The sequence below is a fragment of the Neofelis nebulosa genome, chromosome 7 (assembly GCF_028018385.1).
Source record: "Neofelis nebulosa isolate mNeoNeb1 chromosome 7, mNeoNeb1.pri, whole genome shotgun sequence".
Lineage (NCBI taxonomy): Eukaryota > Metazoa > Chordata > Mammalia > Carnivora > Felidae > Neofelis > Neofelis nebulosa.
The window spans coordinates 108,049,961-108,066,463 of NC_080788.1; the positions used below are offsets into that span (position 1 = coordinate 108,049,961).

The 16,503-nt window shown below is 40.8% G+C and overlaps 1 protein-coding gene across 2 annotated transcripts in view; it reads left to right on the forward strand.

Moving 5' to 3' along the window:
• The first annotated feature begins 363 nt into the window (after positions 1 to 363).
• The window catches only part of PPM1A (protein phosphatase, Mg2+/Mn2+ dependent 1A), a 51,278-nt gene continuing 35,138 nt past the window's right edge, over positions 364 to 16,503 (forward strand). The window contains exon 1 of one of the 2 annotated variants that reach the window (XM_058739219.1): positions 364 to 669. In XM_058739219.1, the coding sequence (XP_058595202.1) occupies positions 378 to 669 (292 nt within the window). In that variant the 5' untranslated portion in view covers positions 364 to 377. Of the gene's footprint in view, positions 670 to 4,035; positions 4,173 to 16,503 lie in introns of those variants that run through there. The other variant, XM_058739220.1, reaches the window with a different exon arrangement.

The following is a 16,503-nucleotide window of genomic DNA, read 5'->3' on the forward strand; positions in this document are numbered from 1 at the left end:
TAATATCAGATCTTTGAGGGCTGGGACTTTGCCCATTCATATCCTTATCTACTTCCAGCCTAGCATACCATAACTATCTGTTGAACAAAAGAATTTGTCTGAAAGGATCCACACCAATGTTGTGGAGCTGTGGCCATATACAGTTCTCTGGAGGTGATAGCCTCCTCTAAAGACTCTCCAAGGCTTGGCCTGTGGTGTTCATGGCGGCCTGCACTTCCCTCAAAAGGCCTAGGAGTCACAGTGGCAACACAAGACTGCTGGCTCCAGTCTGCTCCACCCTAATGGAGCTGCCTCAGTGATGTCACACAGGGCAGGATTCTCTAATCCTTCTCATTCTGTGACAGTCCTTTAAAGACCTAAGTGTTTCATGACTTGACATGGTGCAAGGGGAGGGGGATGATGGAGAAAATAGGACCAGGGTGGGGGGTACACCCCCCACCAACAAAATTAGTTTAGGGGCACTATCCACTGATTTGTACTGCTTCAGGAGAAAGTGCGTAGCAGAGGCTGTAATTTGGGCTAAGATAAGAAAAAGTGAGAAGAGAAGAATGGGGAAAAGAAGGGCAAAGGGGATCAAAAAAGAACAGAAGAAAGGGAGAAGAGTGATGAGAAAAGAGAGAAGAGGAAGACGTGTGAAGAGGATATATGTGAGAAAGAAACACGGAACAGGTAATGAAGGTGGAGGAGGAAGAGTTGGATCTCATTCTGCTTGACTTTGTGACTCTTGAGTAGTGAGTGACTGACTTCAGTGGGAAAGGATGGATGGCTGAGGCGAGGGGAATTCTCAGGTGCTTCCTAGAGGGGTCACTTAAAGGGCGACCCTTATTTTGAGAGGCCCAAGCCAGGATGTCTCATGGGTGACTCTCCTGGGTGGATTCACAATAGTAATTTGGGAACAAGTGATTTAACCTTCACTTTAAATTACGATTGTGGAGGGAAAGAAGAGAGAGTGTTATTGTTAACCAGACTGAGCTTCAGACTCCTCACCTCGGCCCCCACCCCCATCCTCACCGCATGCCTCCCAATTACTAGGCTAATCACATACAGTTAAATTCAGGACTTGAAAGCCAATCTTTCAGAAAATCTTCCTCTTTGGTAATTGTAATGTAAACAGATTTCTGACGCAGAGTAGGATTGTGTTGTACCTATAAAAATTACTAAAAAACAATTATGGGAATATATGCTCACTGATGTTTCACAGAAACTCACTATGAACATCCCAGATATGTGTAGGAGGCCCAAGCAAAGCCTTGTAGTTCAAACAAAAAGAAAACTTTTAACTCTCTTTTTTCAATGTCCTTTCCTCCCTTCTAAATAGTTGGGTTTTGCCCATAGCATATTTAGGAAACATAATATTTAGTATAATAATAAGGAGGGGGATATTATAAGATCGAGCATATTTATTCAGACAATACTAAGATATCTTTGTTCCAAACTTTAAAATGTTAGCTTATAAACCATGAGTTTCCTAGTTCATACCAAAATGTCCCTGCAGGCTGTATCCAGAAATAAGAAATAGTAGGAAGGTACAACTTTATCAGCAGTCTGTGGTACACTGTGCAGCCTTCTTCAAAATCTCTTTATGCTCATACTTTCTATTTTTCTGCCTCTTCTGCTATAATTGACCCAGATTCTCCTCCAAGTGTAGAACAGAGAGAAGAAAGATACGGGAGCCTGAACGAAGGAAGCAGAAAGATAGGAAAGCCCTTCAAGTTCACTGTGGTCCACTACTGCCATTGGCTGTCCGGGCTCTGCCTTATGAATAAGAAAATTTGTTTTCCAAGGGCACTTCAAATGGTGGTTGCCACATGGGCTTTTCAGTTTCAGAATGGTAATGAGTCCACTAGCATGCAAATCATGCTGTTACTTGTCTGAAGTATTAAGGATTTCAATACAGAACAGTTTCAAAGATCTTTGATCTAATTTCCTTTTTTTTTTTTTTTTTTTGGCAAGTGTATGGAGAAGCAATTAGGAAATGTGTCCTCAGATGATACTGGGACCAAATGCATAAGTGAATCTTATTTTCACGTTGTATACCTGGAAAAGATCCATTGTCATCTTATTCTAAGAAATTCGAACACCATAGATATTGGGTAGAGTGACTTTTGGGTTCCTTGAAGAATGGGCCTCCCAGGGACTATTTGGTGATACTGTTTTATCCTGTTGTCAGGTTCCAGGCCTAAACGTGAAAGGAACAGAAACTTCCTCAAAAAAAGTCATGTAGAAAAAATTGGAAATGCCTTTCACAGCTTCAAAAACAGCTAAGTGTTCGTTGAATGACAAAAAGAAAAAATAGATTGCTTTTTGATCTAGGAGGTGTGGGGCAAAGTGGTTTTAGGAGATAGTAAGCAGCAATGTAAAAATTGCTACAGTGAGTTCCTCAGATAAAAACGGATAGGACTCATCACATACTAACCTTTTTATTGGCCAGAACACAATTTGGTTAATATTTTCAGGTGTTCTTTTTAAAGTACCTGCCTCCTACACTGAACTATTTGGTTTTTCTTTGTATATACAAGAGCATCTTTTTAAAACGCAGATCTTGCTTTTAAACTTCTCTTCCAGCAAATGTGGTATAGGTCAAATCCCTGAACAGGTTAAGCCTCTGACAAGAAAGGGAAAGGCACCCCAGCCAATGGGAACTCGTGCTGGTGATGTACTGCTCCCAGTTCTGATTCATTGGCCGCCTAGGGTTTGTCATTCTATCCCGGCGTCTGCAAACAGCGTGGGTCGGTTTTCCGTAGGCCAGCTAGCTAAACTGGATTGTGGCCGCCTGCATGTGCAGTTTCAATTAGGTTCAGTTGATCTCTAACTCTTAACAGAAACAGCTGTTACGTTTCTGATTATCCTCCAGATTTTGAAAAATCTTTAGTTCCTTAAACCTCGCTGGAGGTCGTAGGAGGTCCCCTGTGACAGAATCACGTGACTGTCTAACATGTGCAAATAAATACAATGTGGAATCTGATGACCTACAGATGCAAAACCTGCCAGAAACTCAGAGCATGTGCCCCGTGTATCGGTTGCATTCGCGTGTGAATGGGTGGTTGTAGGGTGTTGCTGCCCTTCGGGATTCGAGGTGTGTTGTAGCAGAAGCACCTGCGTGGGGCTCCCAAGGTCACTGGTGAGGGTGGCTTAGAGCCCAGGGGGAGGGGGTCTGGCCGCAGCCTGTATCCAACAGTGCGTTTAAACCACAGCAGCGAGGCGGCAACCAGGCCGCGACTGCGCCGGAAAGAGGTCGGTCCTCGGTGCTCAGAGAACGGCGTCTCTGCAGGGAGTGGGGTGTGTATTTAAGACAAGTGGAAGCGCCGGGGCGGGAGGAGCCGACGCCCTAAGGGGGAGCTTCCCGAGTCCCGGCTGGACAGACTGTCCGGCTTGGAGAAGCTCTCGACGGCCGGGGCGCCTTACACTCACACACTCTGTCCAGCCCCCAACGCCGGGGGCATAACGACCCCAGTGCCGGTTCTGATCCGGCATTCGGATGCTCCGTTCGGCCTTCGCCTGGGGCCCTGGCCGCGAGGGGGCTGCGGCGAGAGAAGCAGGGTAGGGCAGTGATGTCATCTGCGGCCGCCCCTCCCCCGCCTGCCGGCCCTCGCCGCAGTTCCTGCCCAACGACATCCGGGTCTCTCCAGCTGCACCGCCGCGCCGCAGCTGTAGCGGCCGCTGAGCCGCCGGGGCGGGGCTGACAGAGGAGTCGGGGAGGGGCCGCACGGCGCCGTCGTGAGCGCGCCTGCGCGGGGACGCGCTCGAGGCGGCGGTGGCGGCGGCGCTAGGGACGGGAGCGCGCGCGGGAGCGAGGGAGCAGTGGTCTCGGCGCCGGCCCGGCCCGCAGCTTCGGGTGCTCGGGCGGCTGCAGCGCCAGAACGGGTGGTTGGGGAGGGGGGGTGGGGGGGCGCCAGGCAGGTGGGGCGCGAAAGCGATGAATCTTTGGCTCTTCCTCCTCCTCCTCCGGGACCCGCTCTCCGCCTCCCGCTCCAACGCCCGGATGATCTGAGTCGCGAGGGCGCCGAGAGCCGGGGGCCCGGACGCAGCCCGGCTCCTCCCCTCCTCCGCCCCCTCCCCGGCCTGACCTGGCCGGCGGCCGCCGCGGTGACCCCCTTCCAGCCCCCTCCCCGGCCGCCGTCGCCGCCGCTGCCTTGGCCGACCAGGGACCTGCCCGCCCGCGGCTGCTCCGGGTAAGCGCGACGCTTGGGCCGAGGGCGGGCGGGCGGACGGCGCGGGCCTGCGCGGCGGCGGTGGCGGCCAGGCCTGGGCCTGGGGCCTGTAAACAAGCCGGGCGTCTGCCCGGGCGCTCCCGGGAGGAGACACGACAACTCCACCCCCTGGCCCGGCCTCCTCCCCGAAGCCGGGCGGCGGGCGGCGAGGGGTTAACGCTCCGCGAGGGCGGTGGCGGCAGGGAGGCGGGGGCGGAGTGTTGGTGGCGGCGGCGCGGGGAGGGGGCGCGACCCTCCCGCCGCCGAGGCCGGGCGGGTGTTCGTGGCCGCGACGCGGGCGAGGGCTGCAGGCCATCCTGGCTCGAGAGCGGCGGGCGGAACTTTTTTTCCGGGGCGAGGAGTGGGGCGTCGCGGCGCCCGCCCCCTCCCCCCCCCCCCCCCCCCCGCCCCTGCCCGCCGGGCCGCCCAGGGCTCCAACCCCTGGGAGGGAGGCCGGGAGAAAGAAGGGGGTTGGCTTCCTCTGGACCGGACTTAGCCTCGAGGCACCAAATTCTGGACGGTTTGCTTCAGGTTTATAGGGGGGCTGAGCTGAGAGTGAGGCTCTTTCTGAACTCCAGTCTGTGATGCCTCCAGTTCATTCATTATTAAGGCATCGAACAAATGCATTGGAGTAAATCACACTGATTTCTTCTCGTATTTTTAACTGTGTAAATTGGTAAAAGTTCTTAAAGTCAGAGTTTGATGGTTGAGATATGGTTCTGTTCTGCCTGTAGATTTTAAATATTTTCTTGAAAGACAGCTGGCTGTGGAGAGCCTTTTAGCAACCGCAGTTTAGATACGTTTTGAACATTTCATCACCCACCTGAGGTCTTTTTCCTTCTCTCTTCTCAAGCACCGCATGGGACTTACAAATCCACAAAGGTCGTTCTTAAGTTGTCCAAAGAAATCTGTGCCGCCCCTGCCCTCCCCACTGAATTTTCTGCTAATTGGAATAATGAGCCGAATGAACTGTAAGAAGTGATTGGAAGAGTAATGGGAGGTGTAAAAATCAATGGGATATAGGTATTAGAAATTCGAAATTAAAAAAATGGTTCTGAGGAAAAAGGCTTAATCTTTTCAAACTCGCACGTTGGGATTTTAAACACAACCACTTTTTTTTTTTTTTTTTTTTTAAAGATGCAAAGAGCTCTGAAGAGTCAGAGGATTTATTTATTTAAACTGTGCTCTGCTGAGCCTTCTGAGTTCCAGAGCTCACAGGAGTCCAACGGGGCTTACTCCCCAATTCCTCTCTCATTGGAACAACTTCACTTTAACAGCTTTTATCTTTTTAACATATTGGGCCTTTTACAAATACTGCATTTCTGTAACTCTTTACAGAGTAGAAAACTGATTAGAGAGATGGTGACCCACCCCACTGCCTATTTTCTAATCCTAGATGTTACCTTTGATTTAATGTTTCTTTTGTCAAAAAATTGAAGCCTAAAGTCACATCCCTGGCCTCGTGTTGTAGTTCTGTTCTTATGTATAACTCACATATATCTGAATAAACATTCAGTCATGTAGGGATGATTACTTTTAAGTTGCAGCCATTAATGAGAACTTCACATGGAAGTTGCTTAAGACATTTTTGATTGGATATCCTCAAACATTTTTCACCTCAGTGAATTAATTTTATTATGGGAGAGGTATATTAAGACCAGTAAGGTTTGGCTAGCTGTCTCAGATTATATTTGAGAAATAACTGTGTTAAATGCTGGCGTCATCAAAATTTCTTTTTTGGTGGAAATTTACATAAATTTGTTTTCACATTCTTTTTTAAAACACAGGTTGTATTTTTTTATATTTTAGATTGAAGGGCTGAAGTGATGATCATAATTACAATATAACCTGTTGAAGGGAACACTGCGCTGGGAGATAAGAAATGTTTAGTCATGGCTGTGCTCCAAAATACCTGTGTCCATGGACAAATCCTTTAACCTTTTGAGTCTCAGCTTTTGCATATTGGTAAAGCTAAAGTGGTATACTGTATTGTCAAATGCATGCCCAGTTGTTAAATTTTTTTATTCTGTTAACATTGTCTATTCAGTATGCCTTGACCATACCAGGCATTTAGATGTTTCAGTGTTCTAAAGATGTGTGTTACTTAGAAATAAGTGTCTTAATTAAAAGAATTTTAAATTTGTGATTCTTCTTTAGGGAAGATAGTCCTGTAGGTAGGCTTTATTGATTTTTCTGTTGGGATTGGGAAGTCTAGAAAAACTCTTAGGAGAAAGAGGAAGGAAGAACTCTTAGGTCGGAGACAGGGTGGTTGAGACTATAGGCTTGAACAAGCACAGGACCCTGGGTAGTTTGATGTGAAGGGCATTATAAGAACACATTATATCTTTCTGTGGGTTCAGGCTGGGTCTTGCTATCTTGACTTGTTAATAAACCTTTGTGTGAAAATTTGTTTCCTAATACCTAACTTTTTTTCAAAGGAATCTATAGCAACATGATGTTGTCACATTGTAAACATTGCTAAACAGTTACCAAAAACTTACAGTCTTTGAATTTGTTCACATTATGCCTAGACTGTATAATGGCCGACAGAATGTGTAGCTGATTCTGGTTTAACTATGAATGTTTATTTAATAATTTAAAGACTGACATGTCCACAGAGAGCTTATTATCCTTGAAGTGCTCACGCATGAGAGCTGGATTAATTTCTTAAGGTGTAAGTCTATGATCATGTAGAAATAATTAATTATAGGGTGATATTTTGATGATCCCCCTCCTCCTCCTTCTCCCCCCCCCCCCCATGATTATCGAACTCTTGCCTGAGCACCTGCCTCTGAGTGGTACTGATTACTTTCCATCCTTAGATCAGAGAAGTGAGGCAGCCATGTAAGAAAATTGGCTCAAGTGGAGTTCTATAAGAGTTAAGCAAGAAGATAAAACAAGGTGTGGCCCTGTGAAATATGTGGACGATGGGTGAAGGGAAGGTGTGAGGCAACTGGGCAAAAGTTTGTTTTTTCTTGTACCTTGGGTAGTAATTTTATGCCAGAATGTGTTCTTACATTTCAAATAATGTTGGTGGCAAAATTTTTAAAATTCAGTTGCTTCATCTATTATTGCATTATTAACCAAGAAATTCAATGAATTTCTATCTGGGATGACGAACTGCCCTAATATGAAAGGAGCTTGGGTTAAATGATATAAAAATCAAAAGGTTGATTGTATTCTTCTTTTGCTCTTTCTAATGTACTTCATATTACGTGAGTAAAGATTTTGTATTTGATTGAGTCTCCAGAATATATTCCTTGATGATTTTGACCTTTGCAAGTCCTAGCTACTATCTATATACTACCTAGATAATCTCTTTACCTAGCTTTTCTTTTGCTGAGGCAGGTAGGAGGAGCTAGAGAAAGTAAAGGTTTAAGAGAGGTGAGCTTCTGTGTACCTTTATCTAAAATCTAATAGACTTTAGAATTTTTTAAAGAGACTGAGGGAAAAGTACTAGATGTTAATGTGTATTAATAAAGTAGACTATTGATACATGTGTTTATAAAATAAGAGATGTTTTGGGCGCCTGGGTGGCGCAGTCGGTTAAGCGTCCGACTTCAGCCAGGTCACGATCTCGCGGTCCGTGAGTTCGAGCCCCGCGTCAGGCTCTGGGCTGATGGCTCGGAGCCTGGAGCCTGTTTCCGATTCTGTGTCTCCCTCTCTCTCTGCCCCTCCCCCGTTCATGCTCTGTCTCTCTCTGTCCCAAAAATAAATAAAAAACGTTGAAAAAAAAAATTAAAAAAAAAAATAAAAATAAAATAAAATAAGAGATGTTTTAAACATTCCTTGAATGTGTGATGAAGAAGGGAGCTTGAGCTTTTATAATTCTTAATATGTTTATTTGGAATCCATTGACTCAGTTTATGTAGGATCTGGATTGAAAGTCATTAGAGTTTTTGTCACTGGTATGATTTAAATTAAAATCCTATGAGACCAAACTACTTCTAGATAAAGTGAATAATAAAAGCCATAGTTTATTATTTGTCAAGCTTTAATTTTCACCACAACCCTCTAACATATATGATATTATCTCTGTTTTACAAATGAAGAAATAGACTCAGAATCTAAGTAACATGCCAGAATCAGAACTATGTAGATATAAAAGTATTTTCCAAATCTTCCTAAGTGAATTTGTCCCAATTAAATGAGCCTTCTTGTTCCTAGGAATCAAAAATTGAAAAGCTGAATGTTAACACTGTGATTCAGATTAAGTCATCCATTACAAGAGTGTCTTCTGAAAACATTCAGAAGTTAAATTCATTTTGTCATTCCCCAAGTTTCAGAAGTCAACAGAGCTAGACAGTTTTATGTCTTCACCTATCATTGTTCAGATTGAGGAATGGAATCAATATTAAATTCTCAAATGGTTAGTATCCTTAATGAAGGATTAAGGGAAATGTTTCTATGTACATACAGTCAATACAACCACATTAAAGGCTTTAGAGGGGAGAAGGTGGTAGAATTTCCTAGTGGGGTTATTTGGAGCAAGCCACTTGATTTCTCTAAGTCTTAGTTTTCTTTATTTGTCATATGGAAAAGTCTTTCTCATAAGATATTCTTGAAGATTAAATGAGATGATTGTGTAAAATACTTGACTTCTACCATGAAGAAAGTACTAGATAAATAGTAGCTGCTATTGAGTTTGTGAAATCTTGAGATACAGGAATAGAGACTTACTGATTCTTTGAGCACAGTTTTAGCAGTGAACCTGAAAGCCATACTATAAGAGATTGAGTAGAGACTTTAGAAGAAGTTGTAAAGATTGTAGGCATATAGAACTTATATATATCTATAAAAGTGAAAAAGTTAGGTAACGGAAGAGAGTATGATTAGATCTATTTGATTATATAAAGCTGGAGAGGTCATGGGTTTGGAGTTAGTGGTTAGGTGGGAATAGACAGTTAAACAGAGGATAAAGAATAAGAGTAATAAAGCAACCGTGAATGTTTAGACTAGAGTGATCAGTAAGTGAGGAAAGACAAGGGCTGCTATTTTGAAGAGGAGTTACAGTCTATGATTAGAAATGAGCAAGAAGATACTGCTACAGGAAAAAAATGTGAGAGAGTGAGAAAACTAAATTATTCTAATTAACCAGTTCTTGTAAAAAAAAAAAAATAGGGAGTCTTTACATAAATATATTAAGGTTTTCAGGTGGCTCCTGTGTCCTTTAAGGTTGAAAAATTGTGTTGAAATACTACAGGTCTTGTCACTTCATACCCAGACCGTGGTTTCAGCACTCCAGCTGGTCTTTCCCACTTTCATCTTGTGCTGCATCTCCCTCCCCCATTCTATAAACCATTACAAACCCCGTCCTAATAAACTATTTGCACCATATTATTTCTTTGCTCAGCATACTCAGTGATTCCCTTTTCCTCCAGAATAAGGTTTAGAAATCTTTGTTGTGCTTTTGACACTTTCCATGACTGAACCTCAGGACTGATCTATTTCAGCCGAACTGGTACGCTTTCCATCTCTAGAACACACCCTGTACTTTTCTCTCAGTGGATTGTCTGTCACTCATGCTAAGTCGTAGCTTGGAATTCTTGCCCTTCCTTTTCCAGCTTTTGCTTTCCTCTGTATCAAAGCTCTTTTCTAGTATTTCCTCTCCCACAAAGCCATCTCTGATCACAATGTTTCATCTCTCATTTCTCTGTACTTCTATAGTAGTATCTATTGTATTATTTGTGTGGCTTTAATAGTATACTGCTAGGTGTCTGTGTTGTAATTATAATTGTTCAATTTAATTACAAATTCTGACGGGGAAAATACAATAGCTTTTTATTATCCCTGAGGCCTACCACAGGACCTTGTGGATAGTAGATACTCAGATATTTTGTAAATATTAGGCACAATCTACCTGAGAGTGGGAGTGATTGCTTTGGAGGTGGTGGAAAAAGTTAAGAGCTTTCAAGTAGTGGACATTGCTGCTTTTCTTCCTATGTATTATTTTCATTGAACCTGGATATTTAAGTGTGAAGATCATACAAATCAGAAATGTGGGAGAGTTCTTACGTTGGTGTAGAAAATTAGGTTGATTGATTCTAGACCTAATGGTTTCATTTTAATTTCCAGTTAAGGGTTAATAGGACATTCATAATCTTGCATCTCTTTCCAGAGTTATATTTGCAGATATTATGACCTAGGCAACCTTTTAACCGGAGTGGTGGAATCACAGTAATTAGATGACATATTAGTTAAAGATGGGAGATAACTCAACTGATTTAATTTAAACCAAAATAAATGTCTAACATTATGAATAGTCTGTTCATATGAACCTTAAAGCTGAACTTTAAACCATATCAAACTGTTAAACTATTTCCAGTATTTGAAAAATGCATAGTAAAATTTCCTTTATTGAATTTTAAAATGAATAATTTTATATAGACAGTCTGTGGCTGCTTAGACTCCTTTATTGAGGTATGATACTAATGAGACCAGAATCATAAATTTGATTCTTTGTGTGCCTTTTAGGTTTTTCTAGCTTTAACATTAGCTACTAACAATGATAGCTAATATTATTGGGCAATATGCCAGGCATTATCATAGAAAATTTTTAATTACTATCTCATTAAATCTTCATATTTCTGTATATGAGGTAGATACTACTGTTAGTTGTATCTTAACAGATGAGGAAATTGAGACAGGTTAAGTTACTTGTTCAGTTTCACAGCTAGTAACAGAAGCTAAACACATGTCCTTGGACTTCTCATAGTTGTTATATATATGCAGTTTTATTGCTTCTGCTAAAAGAAATTGTTGGCAGTGTGATGGTTTAGAAAATCTTTGATTATACTGGGGTGCCTGAGCGGCTCAGTCGGTTAAGCATCCAGTTCTTAAAAAAAATTTTTTTTTTTTTGACGTTCATTTATTTTTGAGAGAGAGACAGCGTTGCGGGGGGAGTGGGGGAGGAGAGGCAGAGAGAGGGAGAAACAGAACCTGAAACAGGCTCCTGGCTCCAGGCTGTCAGCACACAGCCCGACGTGGGGCTTGAACTCACAAGCTGTGAGATCATGACCTGAGCTGAAGTCAGATGTTTAACCAACTGAGCCACCTACGTGCCCTCATTAAGCATCCAACTCTTGATTTCAGCTCAGGTCATGATCTCACAGTTCGCGGGATCGAGCCCCACATCGGGCTCTGCACTAACAGTGCTGAGCCTGCTTGGGATTCTCTCTTTCCTTCTCTATCTGCTCTTCCCCTGCTCATGCACGCGCTCTCTCTTTTTCTCTCTAAATAGATACAAAGAAAGTCTTTGATTTTGAAGCTTATAACTACATTTCCATCATACTCAGTGAGTGGACCTTGTGATTGAGCTGGGATCTGAGGTAGACGTGTACACTAAATTTGAAAAGTATAGTGTCATATGTCACATCATGTCAGCTCTCTTTAGAGCTTTTTACCAAGTACTTGGGCCACTGGCTGGCTCACGTCCATGGAGTATGTGACCTTTGATGTCTGGATTGTGAGTTTGAGCCCCACTGTTGGATGTGAAGATTACTTAAAAATAAAATCTTTTTTTTAAAAAGGAGCTTTTTACCAAGAACTATTAAACTTTGTTATATAAAAAGAATATAAGATAAAGGCATAATATAACTGGTACCACAAGCCACATGCAATTTTACCTTACTTATGTTCACTACTTTGCAACCCACTGACATGATTTCATCATTCCTTTATTCAAATGAAATTCTTAGTGAATTTAAGAAGAATATAGTCTTAAGCACAAGCTACCTAATTGGGCTTACAGTAAAAGTTATACTATAAATGGAATATTTCATTATTAAGATTTTTTAAAAATAAATCTTTGAAAGCAAGGACCAGGTTTCATTTGTTTTAAGTAGATGTTCAATATTGGATTGTTTAATCCTTGTAGTCTCCTTGCTTACTTTCTGATGAACACATGACAAAGAAAATTGATTGTGAGCCAGAAATATAGCAAACTATGAGAGCATAGGTCACATACAATCCATTTTAAATTTAGGCTCGTTCTTTTTATTCAAATGTGTGTTATGACTATCTCAGGCAGGGATGTAGATAGATAAATGGGTTTTTTGTGTGTTTTGAGTCATGCTATATGTAGCTTAATTATTTCTCTTAATATGTTATTCAAGAACTATTCTGGTGTTTCTAAGAATGTAATTCATTACTGACTGAATAAAGGCCTTGGCTTTTTTTGTTTGTTTGTTTTTGTTTTTTAAGTATTGCTCCTTTTCTTTAGTGTGAGTGGTAGAAAAGTGCATCTAATTTGACATTATATCTATAGGAGATGCAACTTGCTTACTTACCTTTGTTACCAAATTTCAGAAATGAAAATATTAAGGGTAAGCAATGAGTGGCTATATATTGGTTCTTCTCTTGTTTTGCAAACAGGATTGTTTACAAGGTTTACAACTGTTTACAGATTGCTTACCAGGCTTTAGAAAAACATCTTTGCAGTATGCCATTATGCTTTAGAATGTAAATAGATAGTAAATAAAATTTTCACTATTTAAAACAGTAGTTATTATCCTTGCTGAGAGTGTGTAAGCCTGTTTGGGATGTTAGGGGCTGATCTTAGAAATAGCAGATTTTGTTTTGCTGTCAACCCACAACTTAACCCTGTATTAATTACTCCATATCTGTCATCTTCATTTTTCTCTATCTATGTAAATGCTTCCTGATAGTATAAGTAAGTACTTCTACTAGTCAGCGGTCTAGTGTGATCTAGTGTAATGGTTTGCTATAGTCAATAGAATAAGGAGCTCCTTAAGTGCAAATGAGATTAATTCATTTTATATAGTAAAACTCCCAGACTAAGTTAAAGATACTTTTGTCTAAAATACATTGAAAGTGGATTTCTTAGCTCTCAGAAATTATTCCTTTGTGTCTAAATTACCTTGTACTTGGGGTGCCTGGGTGGCTCAGTCGGTTAAGCATCCTACTTTGGTACAGGTCATGATATCACGGTCCGCGAGTTCGAGCCCCGCGTCGGGTTCTGTGCTGACAGCTCAGAGCCTGGAGCCTGCTTCAGATTCTGTGTCTCCCTCTCTCTCTGACCCTCCCCCATTCATGCTCTGTCTCTCTCTCTTTCTCAAAAATAAACATTAAAAAAATTTTTTTTAATTACCTTATACTTTGCTTCTCATATAGAAAAGACTTTTAAAATTTTACCCATTCATGACTATTGATTGAGCAGATAAATAGCACAGGGAAAGAGACTGTATAGGCTCTAACTTACAGTCAAAACTACATCTTTCTCTTTTGTTTCCTCTGGTATATATTCTGTGGCATTTTTCAACAATAAGGGTATGTAACTAATGATGTCAAGAAACTTTTAGAAGTCATTAATGAACACTAATCTGAAAATCAGATTTTTGATTAATAGGCTGCACATTTGTTTTAGGGTCCAATATTTTCTTACTAGAAATCAATTAAATTTCTGTAGAGATTTTAAAAATTAGATTATGCATTTTGTAGAAAAACAAGATGGAAATGGTAGGATATAGTTTGTTTGCAGAGGTCATCGTCTGGGAATACCTTTCCTGGGTAGAAAAGAATTCCTAACTCTGTTGACAAGAGAGAAGTCATGATAATGGCTGTCACTCCTTTGTCCTACATATTAAACAAGTGTCTGTATGCAACGTACTATGAATAAAAAAGACATAATCCCTTCCCTCATGGATCTTACAATCTAAAATGAGTGAGAATTCACAGGGTCTTCTGTGCTATGATAAGGGTAGAATACAGGATTCTGTGAGCTTATGACTAATGGTAGATCTATTTCCTGAGACAGGGAACTGAGTAGGAGAAGTGGCAGGGCATTGAAAAATTCACTTTAGGTCATGTCATTTGAGGTGTGGCTAATCAAGTATAGGAGGTAGTTGGATATATATATTTTTTAAGCTCTTAGAAAGATAAAATCTTCACTTAAAAAAAAACAAATGTTTTCTCTTCCCCAACACCCTTTTCCATACACAAAACATCTCATCAAAACTTGTGGACTCAGTGAATGAATCTGTTTTGAAATGTATGGACCGAAGTCTTTCTCTTAGAGGCAAATATTTTTTGGTCCTCTTTTCTGTATTTTGTGTAAAATACTTAGAATTGCTACATATTGTTAAGACAATAAATCTTTCATTGTCTTAAATATTTAGTAAGTTTTATTTCCACTTCTTTCAGGTTATCAGCAAACATATAAATGCTCAGTCACACGGGGGTTTGTTTATTTTAAGCAAAAGGAAAAAGGATGGATTGGCTAAGGGAGTCAGTTATTTTCTAGGTCAGTCTGAGTCTGAATCCTCAAATATGCAAGGATTAAAAAATAACAGACTGGAAATTGAATCCACTTCTGTAGACAGTTATTCAAAACTGAGAAATTTGAAATAGTTGACAGATGAGGCAAATTGAAATTGTGAATACTATAGAACATTCTTAGAAAACTTTAAATAGCTCCATGTTTTCCACATCTTTTCAATGTTTTGCTCATACTATAGCTGTTAGTGAAAATAGGTCAGTATCTAATTTTTATAGTCACTAGAAACCTCAAACTAAATTGAGCTTAGATATTTTTCAGGTAATTATGTACTTCTAAAGTTTACTTTTAAAAATTATGCAGTACTGCTAGTACATACCTAGAAGTTTAGTAAGACTACCTTATGGAGCATGTAGTTCATATCACAGCACATGTCTAGAAGATATTGACACATTAAAAAATCATGAAATATGGGGCACCTGAATGGCTCACTGGGTTGAGCAACTGACTCTTGATTACAGCTCAGGTCATGATCCCAGGGTCCTGGGATCGAGCCCCACGTTGGATCATGGAGCCTGCTTGGGATTCTTTTTCTCCCCCTGCACCTTGCTCTCCACCCCCCCCCATAAATAAATAAAAATTTAAAAATAAAGTAAATAAATTGTGAGAAAACATGGAGGAAACATCAAAAGCAACAAGCTCTGACTTGCACATACCATGTGAAATTGAGACTGCTGCTCATAACCTGCACAAAGTAACTATGGTTTGGGTAGTTGTACATTTTTCTTTAAGTTTATTTATTTATTTTGATAGGGAGAGAGCCATTGAGCACGTGTGTGCATTAGCAAGGGAGGGGCAGAAGGTGAGAGAGAATCCCAAATAGTTTCCCTGCTCAGTGCAGAGCCTGACATGGGGCTAGATCTCGGACCATGAGATCATGACCTGAGCCAAAATCTAGAGTCAGACACTTAACCAACTCAGCCACCCAGGCACCCCCAAGGTAGTTGTATATTTTTCCCTAATTCAGCGAAGACTGATTATTTTTGAATAATTTTTGGTCGGAAAAAAATGACCTGTGTCATGGACTTCATGGAAATGCTATTTAGCATAGAAGAGCTGTATTTGACTTATTTTGCTTGGTTTGCTTGGTCACTTTTGGTTTGCTTTTTGAAATTTCATTTTTAAGGTTTTAATTTAGGACATTTAAATTTAGGTATTATTTAACTCTGTAACAGTCTTTTTGCATTATAATTCCTTTGGATGAAATTTGGTTTTTTGGAAGAAATATTTAAATCAAAGAGTGAAGTCAATATTTAATTGAAGCTGTAAGATGAAATATTGGGCAGCCAAGGAAGTTTTCAGATAATCTTCGAAAAAATTTAATGTAGTATTTTCCATGTTGTCCCATATAATCTATAGTCATCTTTAAAAATCTTTTAATGCAGGAACACCTGCGTTGCTCAGTCAGTTAAGCGCTGGACTCTTGATTTTGGCTCAGGTCAAGGTCTCAGGGTTTGTGAGATGAGCCCCACATCCGGTTCTGCCCTGACAGCTCAGAGCCTGCTTGGGATTCTCTCTCTCCCCATCTCTTTGTCCCTCCCCCCACTCGTTCTCTCCCCTGCTTTCAAAAATAAATAAATAAACTTGGAAAAAAATAATAATAATAATCTTTTTATGCAAAATAAAATATACAGAAAACCGTGTAAGACCATCTTTTTAAATGGCTTTATTGAGATATAACTCACATAGCATAAAATTGACCCATTTAAAGTTTGTATCTCAGTAGTTTTTAGCGTATTCGCAGAATTGTGCAACCATTAACCACAATTTAATTTTAGCACATTTATATCTCCCCCACAGAAACTTTATACTCATTAGCAGTCACTCCCCATTCTCCTCTCCTCCAGCCCTTGTCAACCACTCATCTACTTTCTTGTCTCTATAGATTTTTTTTGATATTTCATATAAATGCAATCTTAGATAACTTTTTGATCAGTTTATAAGCATGTTGTATATCTTATGAGATAACCAGTGATGAATAATGTAGCCTCCTTTTATAGCTTGAATAATGGTGGTTTC